We start from the raw sequence: 25,150 nt of genomic DNA, 5'->3' as shown, positions 1-25,150 counted from the left end.
AGCTGGTCTTTCTGTCCCTTGAAGGAGTTGGATTCATTTGTTCCTTGTCCATGTTGTTCCAGTAGATCAGTGTCCTTCTCTGTCCTTGTCCTTGTAGTTTGTGTTTGGGCAGTTGGTTCTTTTCGCAGGCAGGTGTCTGCTGTTGCCCTTTTACCAAGTCTATCTGTCTTTCCTTTCCACTGCCTGCCATACAGGGCTCCGTGGCCTATGTGCCCCAGCAGGCCTGGATTCAGAATGACTCTCTCCGAGAGAACATACTGTTTGGGCGCCCCCTGCAGGAACATTGCTACAAGGCGGTGATGGAAGCCTGTGCCCTCCTTCCGGATTTGGAAATCCTTCCCAGTGGGGACCTCACAGAGATTGGTGAGAAGGTGAGTATGGCATGGGTACAGCTTGCAGCATCAGCTGCTGCTGTGTAACAAACAGGTGCACACTTTTCAGGGTCTTTCACACAAAATGCTGTCCTCCTGTTAGTGCTGTCAGGACCAGCTGTCTCTAGCCTGTGGCTGTGCTCCTTTTATCAAGCCATGTAAGTTTGGTGAGGGTCTATACCATATGGCTCTTGGTACGGTGGTCTGAGTTGAGGTGTCAGTGGCTACCTAAGTGGGAGCCTTTCACACAGTGGTGTAGTGTCTAAGAGAATAAAAACCAAAGGTGTTCTGTGCTTTGCTACATACTGTACCACCCACAGGACAAGACATTAGAAGTGGCTTCCCTTGGCAGTCACACAGTCACCTAGGGAATGTGTATCTGAGTGATGATGGACACAGCTCTAGACCAGCTGGCACCCACTTCTTCACTCCGCTACCGTCCTAACATTTTCAACCTAACATATCTGTCTAGCAGCTCACGAGGGGCTTGTTCTGATTCCTAATGCATTGGTAAGGAAAGGGAAGCTCAGGGACGCTTAGAGGACTTGCCTGATGTTGAGTCCCATGGGAAAGAGACTCTTTTTTTTTTTTTTTTTTCGGAGCTGGGGACCGAACCCCGGGCCTTGCGCTTCCTTGGCAAGTGCTCTACCACTGAGCTAAATCCCCAACCCCGGGAAAGAGACTCTTAAATCTGTCCTGTCACCTGTTTTGCTGTCACTTTTGAAGAGGGCCTTATGTGTGTTTCTCAGCCCATTTGCTCCAGTGCAAGTGATTGTCTTATGTATGTGCTGGATGTGCAGCCACCCATGGTGACAGGGACCTCTTGGGAGAGCCGAGTTTGTCTCCTGCCAAGGATTCTTTCACCAACTTGCTTACTTGATGCATGGTGTCTTTTACTTGGCATGGACCTGGAGATCCTTTGGTTTGGCTAGTACCCTTGTTTATAAAGGTTGGAGGTGCCAGGCAAACTGAAGGGTCTAAATATTATGTGGGATCCAACGCAGGATTGCCAGTGTCTTCAAAGCAAGCAGAGGGTGGGTCAGCAGCCAGCTTATCAGCCTTATCCTGGTTTATTAATGCTGGCATGTAGCACTTGGAGACACTGTCCCCTTCAAGTCTCAGTGCCAAAGTTAGGTGGGAGTTAAGGATTGACTGATTTTGTGTACTGCATCTACTTCAAGTCAATAAGCTGAGATCAAAGGGACCTTTTTAGCTGGGCCTCTCATCCCAGCATACAGGAAGCTGAGGTAGGAGAGTCATGAGTTTGAAGCAACCTTGAAGTCTTAGGCCACCTAGTAAGATCCCATCTCAAAATAAAATACTAAAAATAGATAACAGTGTGACTTAGTGGTAGAATACTTGTTTAGTATGGGCAAAGGCCCTGGCAATACCCCTAGCACTGTCCATATGCACCCCTGCCACACACACCCACCCCCCGCAAAAAAAACAAAAACAAAACAAAACAAAACAAACAAACAAAAAAAAACCATGGGAGCTGGCTACTAGGGTCAGCCTTGGCACAGGTTGGGGCAGTTTACTCAATAGGTGTCATTGGGCGTTTGAACTGTACATGGCTACGATGTTGGTCACTCGTTGTTGCGAGTGGGTTGTTGCTGCTCGGTGTTGAACCCTTCCTCTGTGAGTTGAGTGCCCTAGGTGCCGTCAGCTTTGCTATGTGATTTTAATAAGAATGGTAGCTCAGAGTGAATCTCACCACAGAACACTCACAGTAATAGTAGGTATGTCAGCTACAACATAATAATATAATAGGCATACAAATAATAATGTCTTTGCCATCCATGCTGTGTCTTCTATAGACTCTTCTATAGGCTGATGAGTTTCAAAATGTCAAAAGCTGCCACCTCCTCTTTCTTGTGGCAATATAGGCCCTAGTATAGACTGGGCACATGTTCTGTCACTGAACTGTACCCCTAGCCCTCCTTGCCATCTTCCTGCCTCTCAGCCTCTGATCAGCTGGGCTGAGAGATGTGCCAGCAGGCCTGACTGTCTACTGCCCTTCCCTGAGCACTTGCTGGGGTTCATGTACCCCTATCAGCAGCTCTTCTGTCCCCATTCTTGTTTTATATGGTTCTGGGGTCCTGAGGATCCCAAGAAATCCACTGTTCTCACTGTCTTCTAGGGTGTGAACCTGTCAGGGGGCCAGAAGCAGCGTGTGAGCCTGGCTCGGGCTGTGTATTGTAACTCTGACATCTACCTCTTTGACGACCCCCTCTCGGCTGTGGATGCACATGTTGGGAAGCACATCTTTGAGAAGGTGGTGGGTCCCATGGGCCTACTGAAGAACAAGGTATTCTCCCAGGGCCAGTACTAAAGTTGATTGGCAATGTGGCTTTGGACAAGTCTTTGATTCTTGGGCTTGCTTTCATGCTTCCTCTGTGTGTGTGCACGCGTGGCGTGTACAGTATGTATATACTGGTTTGCATATACGTATGTGTATACAGGTGGAAGGCAGAAGTCAATCATGGTTGTCCTTACTCAGGTACCATTATCACCTTGTTCTTTGAGACAAGATCTCTTCCTGAACCTCGACCTCATTGATTAAAGCTATGCTGATCCTAAAGATCCTTCTGCCTTTTGTCTCTGCCTCCCTGACAGCAGGATTGTAGGGGTGTGCCACCATGTCTGACTTTTTCACATGGGTTCTGGGGATCAAACTCAGATCCTTGTGTGACAAGTATTTTATGAACCGAGCCATCTGCCAGCTCCCCAAAGACAGGTGTCCTACCAGGTCTTTATAAGGTGAGCTGTTCGCCCCGTACGTATTGATTGCCTCACTGGTTAAAGGAAATTTCTTCCTCATGAGGGCATCCAGATCTTGAGTATGGCTGTTGTCCTTCTCCATGATAGGTTTGAGGGTGAGGGTAGAGCTTGAGGTAGGAAGATGGCTCAGCCGGCCTTAGCCAGGGAGGAAATAGGCTGTGATCCTGGTTTGGTTTTGTTTTTTAGAGCCATGGAGGAGCATCCTGGCACTTCTTTCCTAATTATAAAGTAGCAATGTGTGTAGAAAGGAGTGCTGTGGTTTCAAAAACCCAGGAAACACAAAGCAAGTATTCCTACCTTTTCCCTTAGAGATGGTGTGCTGTGAGTATCAACTGTTAAACCGTGACCATACCACCTAGCTCTTCAAGAAGAGATTGGTTATCATCTATTGATAGTCTAATATACATGCCTTTGCCCAGCATGGCAAACAAGCAGGACTGTGCAGCATAGACCAGTTTTGTGATGGGTTTAGGCTGGGTGGATAGGGAGAGTTCCTGTCTAAAGCATAAACATCAGAGTTAGGCATGGTGGTGTGTGCCTGCTAGCCCAGCACTGAGGAGGCTGAGATGGGAGAGTTGGGCTAGCCTGGCCTATGCAGCAAGAACTTACCTTAAAAGACAAGGGCTAGGGATGTAGCCTTGTAGTAGGGTGCCTGCCTAGTATGCAGAGGCTTTGAATTTAGACCTCAGTACTGCAAACACACAATGGGCTATCTAATGCAGATAGTGTGGTGGCCTCTCTATCTCCTCATCCATACTCGTAGCTTTTGTCTTCCTCTTAGAGTTTCCTTCCCAAATAGTCTTTCCAACACTTTGCTTACCATTCTCTCTATGCTGTACCCCCCTTACCCCAATACCGCTTCTATGCGTGTGATTCTTTTTGTGTCTATCCCTGGAGACCAAGCAGTATTCTATTATTTTCTTTGTCTCCTGCTGCTCCTGCCTGAAACAGGGTGAGTCCTGCTGAGAGAGAGAGAGAGAGAGAGAGAGAGAGAGAGAGAGAGAGAGAGAGAGAACTCCTAGTTTTAAGGAGATTCTGACAGTGTCTCCTCCACAGTACTGATGGGGCCAGGTCTATGCTTTACCCTCAGACACGGATCCTGGTCACCCATGGTATCAGCTACCTGCCCCAAGTGGATGTCATCATTGTCATGAGTGGCGGCAGGATCTCAGAGATGGGATCTTATCAGGAGCTGCTAGACCGGGATGGGGCCTTTGCTGAGTTCGTGCGGACCTATGCCAACACTGAGCAGGACCTGGCTTCAGAGGATGACAGTAAGAATGGTAGGGGACTTTCAAGAGTTGGCCTTGGTCATTATAGCTGCTTATGGAAAACCTGCACTCTAGGGGTGCAGTTCATGAAGGTATTAGGTAACAAGAACGTCTGGCTTTTGGAGACCAATAGGTAGGTCAGGTTAACCTTGCAGATTAAGTACAGAGGGTTTTGGTTTTGTGACCTCAAGGTAAGTCTCTATTCTTTCTGTAAAAGTACTTTCTCCTGTGGGCTTTCGGTTCTTCAATCTCTAGAAAGGGGATAAAAATATATTTTCTCTATTCCTCAGGGGGCTGAGTACTAGTGATAACCATGGTGTAGCTTAGGACACACCGGGCTCATATGATATGGCCTAATGTGGAGAGTGTGAACACTCATGGTGGCCATGTTCCTCAGAACTTTGTGGCCTGGAGATTGTCTGACCTGTGTCGGTCTCTCCCCTCACCCCTACTCCCAAAGAGCAATGTGACAGCAGGGGCAGCCTGGCATGTCCTGGTGACTAGTGTAGTCTTGGGCATCTGGGATGTCCTGATAGCTTGATAGCCTCAGCTGTACTGCTCCTCTGACACAGAACACAGACCAGGCCATTGCAGCTACCTCACCTACTGTCCTGGGTTCTGCTACTGGCCTGAGTTTTTGGTGCCAGTTCAATCTGTTCCTGCAGACCTTATTGCTGGGGGACTTAGGAAGCAAGTGCCAGGCTCTGTCAGCCTAGGTCTCTCTGTCAGTGAGTCAGGGACCATTTTGCAGCCTTCTCAGTAGCTTCGTATTCTATTAGTCACATAAGCTCTCCTCAGAGGACTCTGGTTACCTGCATCTTAGGAGCAGTGGCTTTAGTTGACTTGCACAGAGATGATGCCACGCCCGCATCTGTCTCGCAGCCCACAGGGACACCCCATTGATCTGCACATCTTTCTTTGGTTAAAGCTATTGTAAAATGTTTGAAACTTGTTTGACAGCGTCCCACCTAGCTTTAGCCTCTCTGGGACCTGTCTGCTATCCCACATGTCTCCAGACAGATCTCAGGTAGATGGTCCTCAGATAGAGCTGCAGAGCCACTGCCATTTCAGTTTCCCAGGAGTAAAAGTCTCATCAAAGTGGCAACCTCCAATCTCAAGGACTGGCCTGTGAGCTTGGTGTCACTAAGAAAAAAGATGTTTGCTGTCCACTTACCTGGCCATTTGAACATTTTTGGAGCACCTACTGTATATGAAATACTTATGCTTTCTTAGCTCATATTGCATACCCTCCACTGAGAGCAATTCCTGTGTCAAGAGCTTTGAGGCTAGGAGTTGACTGTAGGCTGTGGATTGTGCTGTGCTTAGGCTTCTCAGTTTATCTTCACATCCCTCACTTCTCCATCCATCTGATCCTCCTGCCAAATGCTGGGATTACAGGCATGTACCACCATGCCTGGCTAACAGCCACCTCTTTGTGGAGAAAGCAGTGAAGTGGAATTTGGGCTTCTTGACTGCACTGTGTCATATCTTGGGTTTAGTAAACTTCCTGAAGATTCTATCCCAGACATTGTAACAGTCTAAGGGTGGGGGTGAGGTATTCATATGACCTTTATAGGAGGACACACACAGGTCAGGTTCGGTGATAAGATAACATGAAAATCCCCTTCCTAGCAGGCCTTAAAATGTAGAAGTAGAAGACAGATTGATCAGACCAGGGATTCAGCATAGGCATTGGGAGCCTGAGGAGATGACAGCATTGGGAGGAGGCAACCCAGAGACTATGTAGGCATATGCAAAGGCCTGAGGGCCAGCTTGATTTAAGACCTGGGCACGAGGATGCAGTGGTCAGGCTAGACATTGAATCAGGGTGGGTGACAGGAAATGAGACAGTGAGGTGCTCACTCACCCACAAGGACCTTGAAGGAGTCGGTTTGAATTTCAGTCTAAGCTTAGTGAGGAACTCTTACTGTTTATTTTTGTTCTAAGTGTATGTTTGTGTGTGTGGATGTGAGTACACTGTGTGCAGGTGCCTGTGGAGACCCGAGGGAGTCAGATCCTCTGGAATTGGAGTAAGAGACCTTTGTGAGCTGCCATTTAGGTGCTGAGAACTGAACCCTGGTCCTCTGCAAGATCAGCAGGTGCTCTTAACCACCAAGCCACATCTCTTGGCCAAATGAGTGAAGTCTTGAATCCTTGAATGTCAGAGAAGAAACATCTGTCTAAGGGCATAGAGTGACTGACAGCAGGGCAGGTTCCACGTTTGGTCTTATGTTAGGGGAGTGGGGCCCATTTCGATATCAGCATTCGGGTATTACCAGTGGCTCCTAGAGGTCCCCCCCACCCCCAGTAGAGGACAGGACTGCTGGAGGTTAAGAAAGGGTCTCATTTTGTAGTCCTGGATGGCTTGGAACTTTCTGTGTAGATCAGGTGGGCCTTAAATTAAAAAAAAAGCCCCATTTTCAAAGTGGTAGGATTAAAGACATGTGCCACTATGCCCAGCATATCATAGTGGTTTTTAATAAATGTCATAGTAAGATGCCAGGATTATAGGTACCTCTTATCGTAGCACTTAGGAGGCTAAGGCAGGTAGATCACTGGGAGTTTGAGAAAAAAGCTTTATTGAGCTGTAATTCATACCAACCTTATGTCCATTGAATTTGTGTCAACTGGTGTTTGTTAACATTCTTACTGTCTTGTAGCCACAATGATTAACTTTAGAACATTCTGGTCACTTCAGAGGAAAACCAAGTGTCCCCATTCCTTGGCAGGCACTCCTATACTCTTGTCTGGTCTGCTATGAACTTTTCATGCCTGCAGTATGGTGTTTTTGCCTGCATTCAGCCTCATATTTTTAAGGCTTGTCTGCATCGCAGCCATACCTCCTTCCGTGGTTGCATAATTCTCCATTGTACTGTACTGTATTTTAGTCTTAGAGTTGCTTATCCACAGGGGTGGGGACAGGGATTGCTTCTGCTTGTTGGCTGTTGCTAATTATTTCTAGTGGTCTGAAAGAAAAGCTACAGTACTATAATCCCAGCCGCTGGGAGACTGATGGAGGACTCTGAGTTTGAGGTTAGTGTGTGCGGGAGAGACAGTGAGGCTGTGTCTTGAGGAAGAGTAGAAGCTGTGTCTTACTTTCTGCCTGCGTGACGGCCTGCATTCTTGTTGGTCTTCCTATCTGATTGGAATGAGTTTTTTCTGCCCTAAGTCTGGCCTGTTTGTTCTCAGGCAGAATTGGCCTTACCTCTTAGCACAAGTGATAGATTGTGGCAATCTCTGTCACTGTATTTCATTTTACCATTTCCAACTTGATTTGTAAGAGTGAAACCCTTACAAACCCTGAAACCCTGTTTGTGAAGGCAGTCTGTCTGTCTGTCTCCCCCTCGTTTTGCCCCCAAACCCAACTGTGAGGGCCCTTTGTACACAACATGGAGGACTGTTTGTTTTTTAGTTGCCTTTTTTATGTTAAAACATTGTTCTATGTTTATTCAGTGTGTTTGTGTATGTGTGTGCACATGTATGTATGGCACTCAGGACAACTTATAGGGATTCAAACTTAGGTCTTCAGGCTTGGCAGCGAGCGCTTTTATTCACTAAGCCCTCTCCTTGACCCCAGTTTCTTATTTTCTATGTATGCCACTTTATTTGGCAGTGAAAATACTTCATTCCTAGCCCAATGGCTCCTTTCCCTGGTTCAGCCACCCTGCCTCCTGCCAGGTGTAACATGGACTTGTCTCACCCAGTCCAGGCAGGAGGATCACAGGTTTGAAGACAGTTTAGGCTCCTGTTTCTTGCCTTGGGAAACCAGAGACTCCCTACTTCCTGGCCATCATCCTAACCAGCAGATGCAGAGGGTTCCTCCTGCAGGGCACAGTTCCCTCAACAGCTTCCTGTCTTCCTCACACCTTGAAATGTTGGGAATGATGCTAGAGGTGCTGAAATCGTACAGGTCTGTTTGGGGGCAAAAAAGAAAAAAAGTAAGGGGCAGTTGAGCTATCCCCTCAGAGGAGGCTACCTTACTGAGTACAAGAGCTATTGTGATTCTTTAGTGTCTGCTTGAGGGAGGCAGGTGATGGTGTGGGAAGGGGACAGTGCCTGGCTTGTAGAGTCAGTGACCCTAACTTAGTGCTAGGAGAGACTCCAGAGATGTTTTGTGACTTTCATTTGTTAATGTGTTCATTTTAAAAATACTGGTAAGTTCAGTGGGCAAGTGTGTTTGCTCTGATGAGATCTGAGTTAAGACTCTCCATTGCCACTGTGTGTCTTCAGAGATCCCTGTGCGGATTGAGCTATAAAACCACCTGAATAGAAGAGCCGAGCTTGTTTGCCTGTTTCCCTCAGGTTTTGCAGCAAATGTTCATGGACTCTGAGGGCAGGAGGTGGCTGCTCTGACCCCTGGAGGCACTGGAGGGTCAGTTTCACTTCCTCACTGGCTGTCACTTGTCAGTCATATTATCTCTCATCAGAGGTATACAGAGTGTCAGCTGTATTGAATAGTGTCCCTTTCCAGTGTTGTCCTGGTGTATGTGGTACACTAGGAGCTGGGAGTAGAATGACAGATAAAAACTAGTGTGTGTTCTAGTCTCTGGCAGGAAAGACAGACTAAATTATAAAGAATGTCATGGTGCTATCTGCATTAGTGAGGGAGACTAAAGGACAGGAAGCACCCAGAGAAAAGGTCCCACACTGCCCTGAGGCAGTGTCCAGGACACACAGGAGCTGAGTGGCCTTGTTCACCTTTGTGCAGCTGGCCCAGTGGAAGGGTCTGTCACCTCCTGTTGTCACTCCTTCCTGAGCCTCTAGTTTGTCATCCTTCTCCCGACAGCAGCTCTTTCCAGGCTCATCCCCCACAGTGTGTGGATGGAACTCAGGGCTTTGCTTGTGCCAAGCCAGTGCTCTGTGAGCTATACCCACCTTCTCTTTTCTTCTTTATTGCCTATGCTGGAGACCAAACCCAGGCCCTGGTGCAGATTGGGCCAAACCTGTAACTGAGCTGTACCCTCAGCCCTCCTTTTCCTTTCCATGTTGAGATGTTGCTCAGACTGGCCTTGAACTTGCGGTCCTCTTGACTCAGTCTCAAGAGTAGTTGGAACTTTAGGTCTGTGCACCACCATGCTTGGCTTTCCTGCTTTCTTGATGATTAAGCATAATTGGAGCTTTTGCAGGAAGTTTCGAGCCAAGGCTCCACCCTGCCCAGGTGGGATGGGGAAACTGAAGCCCACTTTACCTCTTCACTCTCGCAGGTGAGTTGAGTAGAAGCACAGAGAAGGCATTGCCTGTGGCTCTTAACGTTTTTCCTAAATCTCATGACTTCCAGGCAGTGAAGTGGTGGCTGAGGAAGGTCATTAGCGTCTGGGCTATGGTGCTGGGCTGTAGTCATCCTGAGCTAGTCACTGTTGTGGGAATTTGGGATGCACTAATTTCACCTTGAAGCTTTGGGGGTGACTCCGGGATATATTTCCAAATCCGAGCTTGCTTATCTCCCAGGTCAAGTGACTTTGGCCAGCATACTTCACAGAGGTCATGGAGGGAAATGCTGGGCACATAGCAGCAGAAAGATAAGGAAAAGACAGGGTTCAAAGGCTGTTTAATACAGCCCTGTGCATGAAGGGTAATGCAGGTGACTTTGGGAGTGTAGGAGGAGTGTTACAGTTTGTATTTGCTCAGTCCAGGAGGTGACACTATTAGAAGGTGTGGCCCTGTTGGAGTAGGTGTATCCTTGTGGGTGTGGGCATTGAGACCCTCATCCTAGCTGCCTGGAAGCCAGTATTCTGCTAGCAACCTTCAGATGAAGATGTAGAACTCTCGGCTCCTGTACCATGCCTGCCTGGATGCTGTGATGTTCCCACTTTGATGATACTGGACTGAACCTCTGAACCTGTAAGCCAGCCCCAATTAAATGTTTTTCTTGTAAGAGTTGCCTTGGTCATAGTATCTGTTTACAGTAGTAAAACCACAACTAAGACTTGGAGTATCCTGCAGCAAAATCTGATAGCTGTACTGGGGGCCCCACTCTCTTATATGCAGCAGTGTGGGGTTGGGGTTAAACCAAGGGCTCTGAGACAGGTAACAGAACCTACTCAACCTATTTTAAACAAAGACTTGTATGGCTATCCAGTCAGTCCTGGGGATGGAGTAGAACTGAGGCCTCTAGGCAGAATCTGCTAGGACAGAGGAATGGAGTGGTCCTTGATCTTATGACCACTGGAGGTCATAAGGGTCTCAAGAGAGGGATTCTGACAAGCACTGCCTAGGCAAAGGAACATTGGGTAACAGGGAGAAGTGGGCAAGATCTTAGATTCCCTCTTGCACAGTTGAGCCCCAAGAAAATCCAGGTGGACCATCAGCTCATGGATACCTGGTAGGTGGAGAAGGAGCTACCACAGAAGTTCCTCTGGAGCCACTGAGGCAGGGGCAGGAAGGATAGGGGGTATACCATGCATGCATGATTGTACGTGCTTGTGTCTGGGAAGTCTTGCTTATTATCTTTCATCGTAGTTAACATGACTGTTTTGGGGTTTGTGGCTTTCAAGAAAACAAAACAAAACAAAAAAAAAACAAAAAAACCAAAAAAAAAAAACAAAAAAAAAAAACCCAAGAAGCAGTGGCTGTGCTGTGGAACTAAAAGTGAGTCCGGTACTGCCTTAAAAGCATGAGGACCTGATTGTCACTCCCAGACACATATAAAACGTCAGGTATGATGTGTGCTTATAAACTCAGCACTAGACAAGTGAAGATAGGCAGATCCTGGGCCTCACTGGCCAGTCTGGCCTAGTCACTGACCCCAGGATAGGAGAGACCCTGACTCAGAATTAAAATGGACAGGACCTGAGCAACAGCAGTTGAGATGATGTAACCTCTGTCCATGTGCATCCAGACAGCAATGTGTTGGTGTGTTTTTAAAATTATTTTATTGGGTTCTAATATCTCAACCTCCCAACCCTTATTTTACCCTAATTTCTACCAATCCCTCAACATTAGGTAGGAGAGAAAGAGGGGAAAGTAGACCTAAACCTCTATAAGCTACTTTCTGCTGATTAGGAGCAAGTTCAGTCTTTGTTGTTAGAATAGCCAACAGCTTAGCAAACCAGCAGTCCATCAATAGCAAATGTAACAGCAGTGGGGCAGAGGGGTGTGTGTGTGTGTGTGTGTGTGTGTGTGTGTGTGTGTGTGTGTGTGTGTGTGTGTGTTGAACAGTGGCAGCAACTCCTGCCTTCTTAGGAGCCCCTTCCACCCCTCTTGGGGCTCTAGCATTTATTCCCTCTTGAGAGCCTCCAGAATTAAACTATATGTAGCTGGCAAAAATTATGCCCCTCTTTGAGCATGAGACAGTCATAGTTAATGGCTGTGGATAATCTGAAGAAGCCTCATATCCCACACCTGAGATTAAAACAAAGATGTATTCATAGAACATAAACTGGGTTTTTAAAGAAGCCAAACTCTTACTACAGACATGTGTATTCACAAGATAACATACCAAAATAAACATAGACACTGATGTTTAAAGGCGTGCTTAAAGGAGTGAGTCTTTTCCTACCCAGGTCCAGAATTACCTGGAACATGTTCACAAATGTTCATACAAGCAGAATCTCATGATGTCACCTTGGCCTTGGCTTCATATGAGGGTGGGCTAGATTCCCATTTAGAGACTTTTGTATTTCCCTAGAGCACACAGCTAAGTGAAAAAGCTCAATCCCACAGTCCTGGGTTCTGACTGCTGGAGCTGAGTCCCTGTAGGGGTCCAGGCAAGAGCCTGCTGTATCTGCTCATTTACTGAGCCACTCCTACCTCAGAAGCTGTTATTTGTGAGCAGACTTTCCGTGTGTGTGCATGCACACACACACACACACCCAGCCACCTGCCCAAGTCCTTGATGCCTTAGTTGTCTGTCTTCTGTTAGTATTAAAGAATGGAGGAGCCAATGTAGGGTGAGAATCCGGATTAGTGGCTGTTGAGCGGGAGGCACAGTGGTGCCCCCAATCACCGTCAAGTGCCATTTAGTTCTGATCTTGTTGACACCTGGTAGATCCTTCTGGGATTAGGGTAGGTGTCTAGCAGCTGACCCTACGCAGTCTCACCAGTTGTTCAAATATCAAAACCTTCTGACTAGAGACATGGGTGTTGTATCAGGTCTGCTTCCCCAGGTTCTGGGCATCTCCTGTGTAATTGGACCACACAGTGCATAAGCTCTGGCACTAAGGGTCTCTGGGCCTTTGCCTGTGGTAGATGCCATTGTCACAATGGTTGACATTTGTTTGTTTTTGAGATGGGGTCTCAATATGTAGCCCAGGCTAGATTTTAACTTTGAATCCTCCCTTCTCCAATGACAGCCTGACATCGCATGGGTGCAGAGCTTGTGTTAAGCAGTGACCCCTACTGGATGTCTAGAGTCCAGCACATTCTGCCTTGTCTCCTCTCCCTGCCTGGGCTCCAGCATCTCCTCAGTAACCTGAACTTGATTGTGAGTGATTGTATTTCACCCATGGCTTCAGGTGCCACCTGCCCCCAGCTAAACAGTCAGTAGTAGAGCCTGGGACCTCCCTGGGGTCCTGAGATTTGGATGGATCTCAGCATAATACGATTTTGTCTTCTCAAGCTCCCTGGTAGCCAGAGTCACAGTTGTCTCTTCTGGAAGTGACTGGGCTCCTGGCCTTTGTGCTCCTGCCCAGCTTTTGATGCCACATTCTCCCCTCTGCCTGTCTTCTGCCAGGTGTCAGTGGTTTAGGGAAGGAGTCAAAGCCGGTGGAAAATGGGATACTGGTGACAGACGCAGTAGGGAAACCCCTGCAGAGGTAAGCAGTGTTTTGTGTGTGTGTGTGTGTGTGTGTGTGTGTGTGTGTGTGTGTGTGTGTGTGTGTCTGTGTCTACCCGGCCCTGAATTGCTCCCGTACCAATATCTGCCTGTGAGATCTGAGAAGGCATAGGTGGTCCTTCACTCTATTCACCACAGCTCCTAGGAATTTGGAATACCTGTATGTCCTGCCTGCTTCACCATCCTTCACATCCTTCAGGAGCCTTCCCAGAAAGGACCAACACTGAACTATAACCCATACTGCCCTTGAATTGTGAATTGTTTGTTTCTACTTCTGAACACTCCCCTCACCCACCCCTCCGCCCTCCCTTCAGCTCGTGCATACACGCGTGCCTTTTTTACACACACACACACACACACACACACACACACACACACACACACACACACACACACACACACACACACACATGATCTGTGTCTTCGGGTAACTGATCCAGGGCCTGACTTGTTGGATTTTGTGAGCCAGCATATGATCACAGACAGTCACACTAATGGTGTACTGCTTTGGGAACGAGGTACATTTGTTGGCCTACAGTCTCCTGGGCTCTAGCTTGCTGCTAGCCTGTTCCAATTCACATGAAACAGACAGAGGTTTACCAGTTCTGCAGCTCTGGATATGACCAGCTCAGATTTCAGCCAGTGCTCAGAGGCTCTGAGCCAGTGACCCTAAGCTCTATCTATACTGCTTTGAGAAGACTTTGGTTTAGTTTGAGATTTTTATTTTTTTGGGGCAGGGTCTTATGTATCCCAAGATGGCCTTGGACTGGATAGATAGCTAAGGATGAATTTGAATGCCCTATCCTTTTCCTTCTATCTCCTTGATGCTGGGATTACAGGTATGTGCCACTGTGCCTACTTTATGCAGTACTAGAGTTTGAACTCAGAGCTTCATGCATTCTACCAACTGAGCTACATGAAAGATTTGTTCCCACACTCTTCACATGCACCACAGCAGGCCCCATTCATGACATATACATCCCTGTCCCTGGAAACACAGGGGCACAAGTATGTGTGTGCTTGTAGTCCCTAAGGTTCTTTGACTGACACCCAGCTCTCCTTGGTAACAGGCATCTCAGCAACTCTTCTTCCCACAGTGTGGTTACTAACCAGCAGCACAGCAGCACAGCCGAACTGCAGAAGTCTGGAGTTAAGGAGGAGACTTGGAAGCTGATGGAAGCAGACAAGGCCCAGACAGGGCAGGTGAGTGAGGCATAGTGCAGAATGATTTGCTTGGAATGTCAGTCTCACAGCTAACCTTTCAGGGTCCAAGGTCACAGACACTAGGTGACTTTAGCTGGAGTTGGGGTCTGAGCTGCTGAATCCATTTTGGTACTACATGACTACCTGGCTTGAGCAGCTTGGACTATTGAATGGGACCATCCCAGTTGTAGGGCAGCTGCAACCCCTTCGGCATTTTTGTCACTTTCCCAAATGCGTTGAGCGCTCTCGTATCTCAGGGCCTTTACACCTGGAAGGTCACACCTTCCCTGCCTGTTTTCCATTCACAGCTGGTAAACTCTTCAACATCACTTCCTCAGGGCAAATCTCCCCAGTACCGCCTCACCCGGGCACTTGCATGGTGTTCTCTGCCTCTTATGGACCTTCTGTGCTTTCTTGTTTCAGTGGGTGATTGATGACAGAGCCTATTCACGTGCTTGATTGGAAGCTCTGTGGGAGGCAGAAAGCCTGACTTTGACATTGCTGCCTGATATCATTGACTAATGGGGTGGTAGGGAATGGGGTCTGGGAATAGGAGGGTGGGCTGGGCTGTGAGGAATTACTCAGGAATAGCTAACCTTATGCTAATACTCTACCGGTCCTAGGTGAAGCTTTCCGTGTACTGGAACTACATGAAGGCCATTGGCCTCTGCATCTCCTTCTTGAGTATCTTCCTTTTCCTGTGCAATCATGTATCTGCACTGGCTTCTAACTATTGGCTGAGTCTCTGGACAGATGACCACCCTGCTGTCAATGGGACTCAGGAGAACAGGAATTTTCGACTAAGTGTCTATGGGGCCTTGGGCATCTTGCAAGGTATGGTTGAGATTGCTTCATTTGTAACTTCATAACTGAGTCTCCAAGTCCTCAGAGAATTTATATCCCCAAACTGAGTCAGACCAGATGGATAGAACCTGTCACAAGGTAGACCCTGAAATGCTTACTGAATTCATGCCCACCCTCTCTCCCTCCCAGTCTTTTCTTCAAAGAGTCCCACAGCTCAAGCCACATGGCTAATTGCTGGTTAAACTGGCATTAAATGAAGCAGCTCAGAGTGTGTGATCTTGCTGTAGGTGTGTGTGTGCTCATAAACCTGCTTTTTACACGTCTTTCCCCTATTGTTGATTCCCTTATGTAGACAGTAAGGGAATCTTTTCACTTTGTGTGCTTCTCCTATATCCAGGCATGCTGGGAAAGCACTTAGTGATGGATATGGCTTGGAGCTGAGTGTCACTGTCCCCATTTTATAGATGAGGTAACATGGGAGGACCAGCTGACAAAGTTGGCAGCACCAGCTCCAGAGCCCCTCCTTTCCTTTGTTCCTGGTGAAAGAGGTTCTGGTAGAAGTCCCAGAAAGAATTCTGTGGGCTGTGGACTGTCGAGTGTGGGCTGTTTGGAGGAACCACAGATAGATGTTGTCTGGTCTCTGAGGTAGCTTGGGAACAAGCTCTCAGAAGATCAGGTGTGATGACTTAAGTTTCTCTATTTATAATTCCCCTACCCCCACAGAGCTAGGAACTGCTGTAGCCTTTATATTATATTTGAGAAAAAACAAAGAATATAGAGGATGTGGCATTTCCCCAGGTTTACACAGCATTAGCATCTGCTATTAGAGCTATGTTGCCTGGTACAGTAACCTCCAGCTGTGGGAAATGGTTTGAATTTTAGTTTATTAAAATTAAAGGAAAATTCAGTTTTTCAGAAACCTCAGCACAGGGCATAGTACACAACGAGGGCCACTGTCACTGACTTGTTGAGACCCCTAAGACCACCCTGCAGATCACTCGCCTGTGTTTCACGCTTACATCTCTATTGCTATTCTAGGTGTGGCAGTATTTGGCTATTCCATGGCTGTGTCCATTGGGGGCATCTTTGCCTCCCGTCGCCTGCACCTAGACCTGCTACAGAATGTCCTGCGGTCACCCATGAGTTTCTTTGAGCGTACACCCAGTGGGAACCTAGTGAACCGATTCTCCAAGGAGTTGGACACAGTGGACTCCATGATCCCGCAGGTCATCAAGATGTTCATGGGTTCACTCTTCAGTGTCATTGGAGCTGTCATCATCATCCTACTGGCTACGCCCATTGCCGCAGTCATCATCCCACCCTTGGGTCTGGTTTACTTCTTTGTGCAGGTGAGCCTCAGATGCTCCTTGTCTCCCTATATTCTGCAGGGCTGATGAGAGTGTGGCCATGGCACTCAGCTCTGCTCCTGTCTGCTGTGAATACTTAAGTGGGCTGATTTTAGCTTGCAGTAGCTAGGTGTGCTCTCTTTCTCATCAGTGTTACTCTTTTGAGTTATGTATTGGAGGAAAGCTCACAGCTATCGAGGCAGTTGTTAATAGACTGAAATACAAAATTCTACAGTGGAGACAGGAAAGACAGCAACCTCATCAGGAGGTGGACGTTGATGCTCACAGCAAATTAGGACACAGCCCCTTTTGAGGCTGGTGTAGTCCCATGGGTCAGTCAACACCCCAGGTTATTCTTGCTGCCACCAACACCTTCCTTTTTGTTTAGATCTGCTTTGCTGTCTTCACATAAATCTTCAATCTTTAAGTTGATTTCATGGTCCAAATGCTCATCATATCTGTCATGTGTGTAGCTCAGATCCTGATATTAACAGAAGGGAACAGAAAATGGACCTATGGCCACTGGATCAGAATTTAAGTCATTCAGTCATCAAGCGTAGTTTTGTGACCACTACTGTTTACAAGTGAGGGCATGGGACATTTTGGTTTTCAGCTACCAGTTTCCTCCAGGAGAAGAGCAGCTGTTCTGGTTCATGCCTAGTCTCCTCTGTAGAAACCATTTTTCCTTTGCATATGTGTACTTCCTTGGGTCATGTCTGTGTAGATTACATATTCAGGTGACAGGTGAATGGGTAGAGACTCAGCTGTCAGAGCCAAGAGCAGGACCCTGAGCTTTAACTGAAGCATAGTCATTCATAAGGTTGGGCGTTGAGATTGTTGGGGAATGATGGCAATGTAAACACTTGGTGGCACCTGCTTATCTTCCCAGTACGCAGGGAACTGAGGCAGGAGGATGGAGAGTTCAAAGCTACATAGCAAGACATTGTGTCAAAAACAAAACAAAAATTAAAAATACCATATAGTGGATTTTTGTCACATAGGGTTTGGGGACCTTGGTACTGCCATCCCATACCTGGGCCCCATCACATTGCAGGTCAATGATGTTACCATAAAGAAAGATCAAATTGTAGGGGAAAGGTCCATTTCCTGGACCTCTCTGTGGCTTCTTTAAATCATTGCCAGCTGTTTACTAGAATATCTTGACTGCATTTACCAAAATGTGGTAAATGGCCTCATGGCTGCCTGGAAAGCTTCCTGAGGGCTCCAGTTCAGAGCAGGCACAGTGTAGCACTAGAAACCAGAAATGGTATGTCCTTAGGGACCTATGAGGAGTAATGTGCTTACCTTGCAAGCATGGAGACACCTGAGTTTGCTCCCTAGAAAAAGCCAAGCCTGGGCTGTCATGATGCTGCCAATCCAGGCCAAGCAGGCACACATGGTGGAAATGAGAGCTGTCTTCATCACATTGCCTCCGGCCTCCATGCGGGCTGTGTAGCATGAAGCTCTGCCCTCCAACAATAAGTCAGTGTAAAGTAAAAAAATGAAAGAAAGGTAGATAAAGTGTGTTTATGATCCAGTGCTGGAGAGGCAGAGACAGAACAGTTCCTGGGGTTCATGAGCCAGACAGTCTAGCAAATCAGCGAGTGCTAGGTTCAGTGGGGGAGCCTGCCTCAAAAACCAAGGTGCAAAAGAGATCAAGGAAGATACATTGACTCCTGGCCTCTACACACAGTAACATGCAGACATAGAAATAAATAGCTTGTGTTACAGTTGTGGATGTCAAAGGACAACGTTGATAGTCAATTCTCTCTTTCCATCTTGGAATGTGATTTAAGAATAAGGTTTATGAAGCAAGAGCTGAGCCAATCCCTACCTGCTGAGCAATTTCATCACCCTGCTTTTAAAATTATAAAAAAAGTATTCTGACTGGCAGTTTGAATGAGAATGTGTCCCATAGGCTCAAGTGTTTGAACACTTGGCATTCAGTTGGTGGCACTATTTGGTTAGGTTAGGAGGTATAGCCTTGCTGGAAGGTTTTAAAAGCCACATGTACCATTCCCAGTTTGTTCTCATGCTTCATGCTTAGGGTTCAAGATGTGAGTTCTCAGCTGGTCTTGCCACCAAGGTTGGTACTTGTCATGATGTCCTGATATGATAAGGCACAAGGAGACAAGAGTTCGTCAATCTCTGAACATGCAAAATGGGGTAAAAAAAAAAAAAAAAAGTCTACCAGGCCTTATACAGGTGTGTTGTATATGAGCTTGACACAGGGTGAAGTCATCTGAGAGGAGGAAGCCTAAATTGAGAAAATGCCTCCTTAAGACTGGGCTGTATGTAAGCCTGTAAGGCATTTTCTTATACAGTGATTGTTGGGTGAGGGCCTATCCTATTATTGGTAGTGCTATCCATGGGTTGGTGGTCCTGGGTTCTAAAAGAAAGCAAGCTGTGCAAGCCATAGGAACAAGCTAGAAAGCAACAATCCTCCTGGCCTCTGCATCAGCTCCTGCCTCCAGGTTCCTACTCTATTAGAATTCCTGCCTTCATTGCCCCTCAATCCCCCACCCCAAACAGGGTTTCTCTGTACAGCTCTGCCTGTCCTGAAATTTGCTCTGTAGCCCAGAGATCAGTCTGCTTTTGCCTCCAGAGTGCTGGGATTAAAGACATGTGCAACTACTGCCCAGTATGCCCTCACTGTTGTTGATGATGAACTGTTAATATGGAACTCTGAGTGAAATAAACCTTTTTCTCCCCAAGTTGGTTTTTGTCATGGTGTTTCATCACAACAATAGTTACCCTAATTAATGCAATAGGCAACTGAGTAAAGCTAGGAACAGCAGAAGTGGCCCTCCCCAAGGAAGAGCACACCATTTGGTTGTCCAGTGCCTAAGGGTCAGCCCTGAAAGCATGCTTACAGGTAGCATTATTTGTACTCAAGCAGGTTATATTTAGGTGTGTGTGAGCACATGTGTGCATAATACACTTATATGCATGCAATAATGATTAATGAAAGGCCATGAATTTGAAAGAGAACAGGGATGGGCAAATATATGGAGTTGCCATCATGTGAGGCTGCTGACACAGGCAGTTGCTCCTTTTGGTTTAGTGGATTTCATAAGTTTCATGCTTGTTGACATGTATGTTTGTGTGACATATGAATGTGTATACATGAAAACAGTGGGACTCTCACAGAAGAGCCCATGACTCTTAATCTGTTTTCCTCACAGCCCACTGTGCCAAATGGCTTCCGTGTTGTTTCAGTACAGAAGAAACAAAAGCTAAAAGTACAGTGATTTGGCCAGGTTTCTGTGATAGTAGAAAATGAAGATTAAAGACTTCTGGCAGTTACAAAGCCTGCTCCTAAAACTGTCCTATTAGGAGAGCAAAGCCCCAAGCATTTAGAGGACTTCTGAGAGGTCAGCCAGTTTGGAGGTTGGTTCAGGTCCATCTTGCTGCTGCTTAGCCATGGACCCAAAGCGGTCACTTGGCTTTGTTGTCTTTACCTAAAAGCAAGAAAGAGCATTGCCTGGGTTTATTGGTGGCAGGCAGGACACCTAGTGTCACTGATATTACTATCCTACAGTTCATCAGGTAAGCAGTGTATATTCAGAGTTTTGGTCCCTGGAGGTTATGAGCCATATCTAATTTCTCTCAGTTATACACCAGGAGGATGGAATGAGGGATCAGCACGGATTATGTCTCTCTCCTACAGAGGTTCTATGTGGCCTCCTCTCGACAGCTGAAGCGCCTGGAGTCTGTCAGTCGTTCCCCTGTGTACTCACACTTCAATGAGACCTTGCTGGGGGTCAGTGTCATCCGTGCCTTTGAGGAACAGGAGCGCTTCATTCGCCAAAGTGACCTGAAAGTAGATGAGAACCAGAAGGCCTACTACCCCAGCATTGTGGCCAACAGGTGGGTGTAGTGGTGAGTAGAATAGAGGAAACTAGCTGAGCGCCCAGTCCCTCAGCTTCCATTTTTTTCTGGGAGAGAAATGGAAACATAAGGGTCATCAAAGTATCATGGTGACACATACCTGCAGGAAGATTACCATGAGTTTGAAGTGGCCATGATTACCTAGCAAATTGTAGGACAGCTAGGCTGTAGAATGAGACCTTGTCTACAAAGTAAAGCAATCTAGGATCTGGAAAGATGGCTTGGTAGCTAAAATTGCTTACTGTGCAAGTATGAGCACCCACATTTGTGTTTCCACCTAACCTTGGCATTGTGAGGTGCAGATTGGGGTGGTCAAGAGCTCAGTGTCCAACTTTGGAATTAGCACCTTGTTTCTTCTTCATGTTGAAGTCTTTCTCTTGCCAAGGGACTGATTTTATTTATTTTATCATTATTGTTAGTATGGTGATTACTCTCAAAACTAGGGCCTTTTGCATGTCAGGCCAGTGATCCACCACTGAGCTCTGTCCCTTGTCCCAAAATACTTATTTGCAAATAGCAGTGCCTCCTACAGTTAGTTGATGGCATCTTGGGAGTCTCCAGGGAATTATTTTTGATTTTAATGATTTCTTAAGAAAAAGGCAGTCTTCCTAAAGAAAAATTTGAGGTTCCAGGGTAGGGATTGTTTCTGGAGAATTCTGTTGACTAAAATGGGACTAACCTGGTCAAGCCAGACTCATGAAGAGTTGTTGACTTCAAATCCCACAGGCCCTTGGTGTGCTCTCTTGCCCCCATCCAGCATCCAGTTCTTACATCTTGGATTCATGGTACCCAGAAAGTCTTTTTTTAGAAGTGCTGGGGACTTAGCTCAGCTAGCAGAAGGGCTCAGCTCTATCTGTGAGCTTGATCTGGGCACCTGGCTGTCTGATACATTCCTGTAGATCTCCTTTATGTATCTCCTTATAGGTGGCTTGCTGTGCGCCTGGAGTGTGTGGGCAACTGCATTGTGCTGTTTGCTGCCCTTTTCGCAGTCATCTCCCGGCATAGCCTCAGTGCTGGCTTGGTGGGTCTCTCCGTGTCTTACTCACTGCAGGTAAATGGCTCTTTTCTTGGGCTGAATGGTCTCCTCCTGGCAACCAGATTTTGAGGTCCTGGACCTTGGCTTTGGGTACCTGCAAGGAGGGGAAAGGAGAGGACTTGAATGGAGTTTAAAGGCATAGAGTCTGGTGATTACAGCATGGGAATTCTGACACATGGCTACAGTTTTTATCAGTCTTTCTCTGGAAGAACAGGCTCTTAACTACTGAGCCATCTCTCTGGCCTCTTCCTTCCCTCTCTTCTGTTCTTTCTTCCTTTCCCTTTTCTACCTTCCTTCCAGAAGGGTGTGCCACAGTGCACATGTGTAGGCCATAGAAGCACTCTGTAGCATCAGTTCTCTTCTTGTACCCTTACTGTTCTGGAGGTAGAACTCAGGTCACCTGACTTGCTCACCAAGTACTTTGAATTATCTCATATCTCCTGACTTTTTTCTGATAACTTGTGTGGACCATGTATTACCTTGGAAGGTGTGATCCCTAAGAGGTGCATAGTGTCCACTCTGGGTGATGGCTCTGTGTGGGTTACTGATTTCTGTGTTTGTTTGAATGATATCATGATGGATAATTAATGAAAATGAAGGCACTTCCCCCAAGAGACCCCACATGGTCCTCTTCACTGGCAGATAACTGCATACTTGAACTGGCTAGTTCGAATGTCCTCTGAGATGGAGACCAACATTGTGGCAGTGGAGAGACTGAAGGAATATTCTGAAACGGAGAAGGAGGTAAGCTAGGACCCCAGCCTGGTCCCTTGATCTTGACCTTTCAGACACCTCTTGGATGTCCTCTACCTATTTGGAAGGTGAGCCTTCTAGGCCCTCTTGGGATTGTTCTGTTTTAACACTTACTTAGAACTACCTTGTTTTAGGGGAAAAAGATCATTCACGTGTCCTGTTTTCCCCAAGATACCAAGTATCCCAAGGTGCTGTCAGAGCCTGTGAGCTGTGTCACTTATTAAGGAACTTTTCCCTTGTCATTCTTTCCTTCAGTGATGTCACAGAGAAAGTCCTAATGCTGGTTGTTGCTCAAGGCTCATGACCTTATTATTAATTAAGATGGTTTCCCTACAACTGCCAAGTAAACTGCCACATTCTCTCTCACAGCCTTTGGCAGGCAACTCTTCTTCCAAAGCTGTTTGCTCTGGAGGTTTACAGGGACTCTTGTTATGGGCTATTAAATTGTAATTAAGTTCCTTCTATGTAGAAATTTTCTTCTTAAGTTGAAGAAATGAGTTGATTAGAATTGTTAGAGGGAGCTGAGGAGATAGTTCAGTGGTTAAGCGTATGATGTCTGAGTTCGCATCCCCAGAGTTGAGGATGGCAGCTTGCACTTGCTGATTCCTCTTATTCCTCTTGTGATCCAGGCTTCTTGGCAAATCCAGGAGACAGCCCCACCCAGCACCTGGCCCCATTCAGGCCGTGTAGAGTTCCGGGATTACTGCTTGAGGTATCGAGAAGATTTGGACTTGGTTCTCAAGCACATAAATGTCACCATTGAGGGTGGAGAAAAGGTGGGTGTGTGCCATCCCCCATCCTTATAGTCAAAGGAGTAAGGATAAAAGGGTGCCATCTCTATTCCTATTGTCTTAAAGTCTACCATGAACCCCCATAACTTACTCCATATATACAGCCATGTCTAGTTGATACATTACCTAGTGCCAAGAAAATGTTAGGAAAATAGCGGTGCATCACTTAGGGTTAAAAGTCGATGTATGGTATTGCATGCAGATGCTAAACCTGAAAAACAAACCAAAACAAAAATCCCCAAATCAAAACAACAACAGACAACCTAGTCATGACTTCCATGACTAAAGGTACATCCCACCAAGCTTGGTGGCCTGAATTGATTCTCAGAATCCTGTCATTCGTCGCAGCTCATACTGTGAGACTAAGGGACTTTTAGCAGGTAGAATCAAGGAAATAAAAGATGAGTGTAGAGGTGATTCTGCCTGGATGGGAGGACATCCTGGGACTCGGAGGTCCAGCAACCACACAGCTCTGAGAGGAAGCCTCCTAAGCAGAGTATTACAGTTCCCAGGGGAGGGTCTCCCCAGCTGAGCTGAGGAGCTGGGGAACCTTGACCCCACTTCTTCTCTTTGTTGCTTCTTTCTTCTTCTGATGAGAGAGTCACACCAAGCAGAAAATCTCATGAAACAGATTTATTGGAGGATCCAGGGTGTGGAGGGACAAGTCCAGGGATGGCTGTCTTCTGCTCCCAGGAGCAGATGGCAGGGAATTGGACAAAGAGACAGTGTTTATATATTTATAAAGGATTTCTTAGGGGGCAGTACTTCTCAGGGCAGAGATTTCCAATTTCCAGAGTGAAGATTGGTGAGATTTCAAGTCCTGAGTGGGGGTGGGGTGGGGTAGGGGTTGGATATATAAGGACATTGTGAGTTTCCTACTTAGAGATTGGTGGATTTTTTTTCACCCCCATTTCCATTTCCCCTACATTGGGACCATGGAATAGGGTGGGAAGTCCTTCCTGGCTGCAGCCAGCTTTTTCTGAGGTGCCATCTTTGGTGGGGCTGCTGGGGTGGGGGAGGTTGGAGAGGAGGTGTTGCCACTGTGGACAGCTCCTGTGTGATAGCTCCTGCAGTGGTGTTTTACTAAAGTGTAGGCAGAGTCAGGAAAGAAGGTGTTTCTATTATGGACAGTTTCTTAACGGTAGCTCCTGCTGAGGTAAAAAGGGAGGTGTGCCACCGTGGACATCTCCTGTAGCTCCTGTGCCTTGTAGGCTGAGGAAATGTGGTGGTGCTGCCAGGAGCCACCATTTTGAACAGCTTCTGTGGGACATTCTACTGGAGTGGCCCTTGGCTGGGGCAGGAAGGAGGGGCTTGCCACCACTTTGGTAGCTTTTGTGGCACAGTGATTTTTGTGGTGTGCCACTCAGGAACTACAGAATGTATTAAATGGGTGCACCATGGCCTGCCTGCTAAAGGACAAGGCCCATAAACCTGCAGATCTGTTTTGGGGAAACATTTATATAAACTATAAATACTAAAAAGTCCATGGTATTTCATGCAATGGTCCCTCTGCTTTTCTTGGACAGTTAGAGCATGTAGAACCAGGCTTCTTCTCAGAGACACCCTCCAGTTCACCCCAGTTTCTCCTATGTGCTCCATGTGCTTGTGTGATCCCTTTAAGGCATTGGAATTTGTAAACTTTAGAGTAGTAAGGCAATGTCACCATCACCAGGGTGAGTAGACATAAGGATGTAAGCAATTGTTGAGATTTTCAGAACTTTGTATGGTTCCAAGCTATTTCTAGAAGACATTCCAGACTATGACCTATAGAATTTTCTCAGAAACTTGGTCAGGGATCACCCCAGCCATTTTGTATTGTGTACATGTTGATTTTTTAAACTGTTCAATCCACATGGGTCAGAGTATTCTGTTCTCATGAGATAGTCTCTGAGTCTTTATGCATTATAGGAATTCATGCATAGGGCTAGCGTAACTGTTGGAGGGGGAGGGAACCTATCTCAAGTCCCAATATAAAACATAGGAGAAAGAAGAGTTACTGAAAATTAGAACTGTCAGCCATTGACCAATAACTATAGTGCCCAGGTCATATCAAAGAGGTTCAAGGGCTGTGCTTGAATCTGAGGGGTTATCATGGCTCAGTCCTATCAGATGAAAGAAGACCTGTGTGGG

At 46.7% G+C, this 25,150-nt stretch overlaps 1 protein-coding gene across 3 annotated transcripts in view; it reads left to right on the top strand.

The window, feature by feature from the left end:
- Abcc1 (ATP binding cassette subfamily C member 1) overlaps positions 1 to 25,150 on the top strand; it is a 121,248-nt gene that overhangs the window by 89,090 nt on the left and 7,008 nt on the right. Inside the window, exons 17-27 of one of the 3 annotated variants that reach the window (XM_032913104.1) lie at positions 195 to 371; positions 2,512 to 2,679; positions 4,243 to 4,426; positions 13,095 to 13,176; positions 14,267 to 14,399; positions 15,023 to 15,233; positions 16,242 to 16,552; positions 20,220 to 20,419; positions 21,365 to 21,491; positions 22,119 to 22,220; positions 22,859 to 23,005. In XM_032913104.1, the coding sequence (XP_032768995.1) occupies positions 195 to 371; positions 2,512 to 2,679; positions 4,243 to 4,426; positions 13,095 to 13,176; positions 14,267 to 14,399; positions 15,023 to 15,233; positions 16,242 to 16,552; positions 20,220 to 20,419; positions 21,365 to 21,491; positions 22,119 to 22,220; positions 22,859 to 23,005 (1,842 nt within the window). Of the gene's footprint in view, positions 1 to 194; positions 372 to 2,511; positions 2,680 to 4,242; positions 4,436 to 13,094; positions 13,177 to 14,266; positions 14,400 to 15,022; positions 15,234 to 16,241; positions 16,553 to 20,219; positions 20,420 to 21,364; positions 21,492 to 22,118; positions 22,221 to 22,858; positions 23,006 to 25,150 lie in introns of all 3 variants that reach the window. The other 2 variants (XM_032913105.1, XM_032913103.1) reach the window with 2 other exon arrangements.

This window comes from Rattus rattus, chromosome 9 (assembly GCF_011064425.1).
Source record: "Rattus rattus isolate New Zealand chromosome 9, Rrattus_CSIRO_v1, whole genome shotgun sequence".
NCBI classification, from domain to species: domain Eukaryota; kingdom Metazoa; phylum Chordata; class Mammalia; order Rodentia; family Muridae; genus Rattus; species Rattus rattus.
This window is presented reverse-complemented; position numbering and strand designations above follow the sequence as displayed.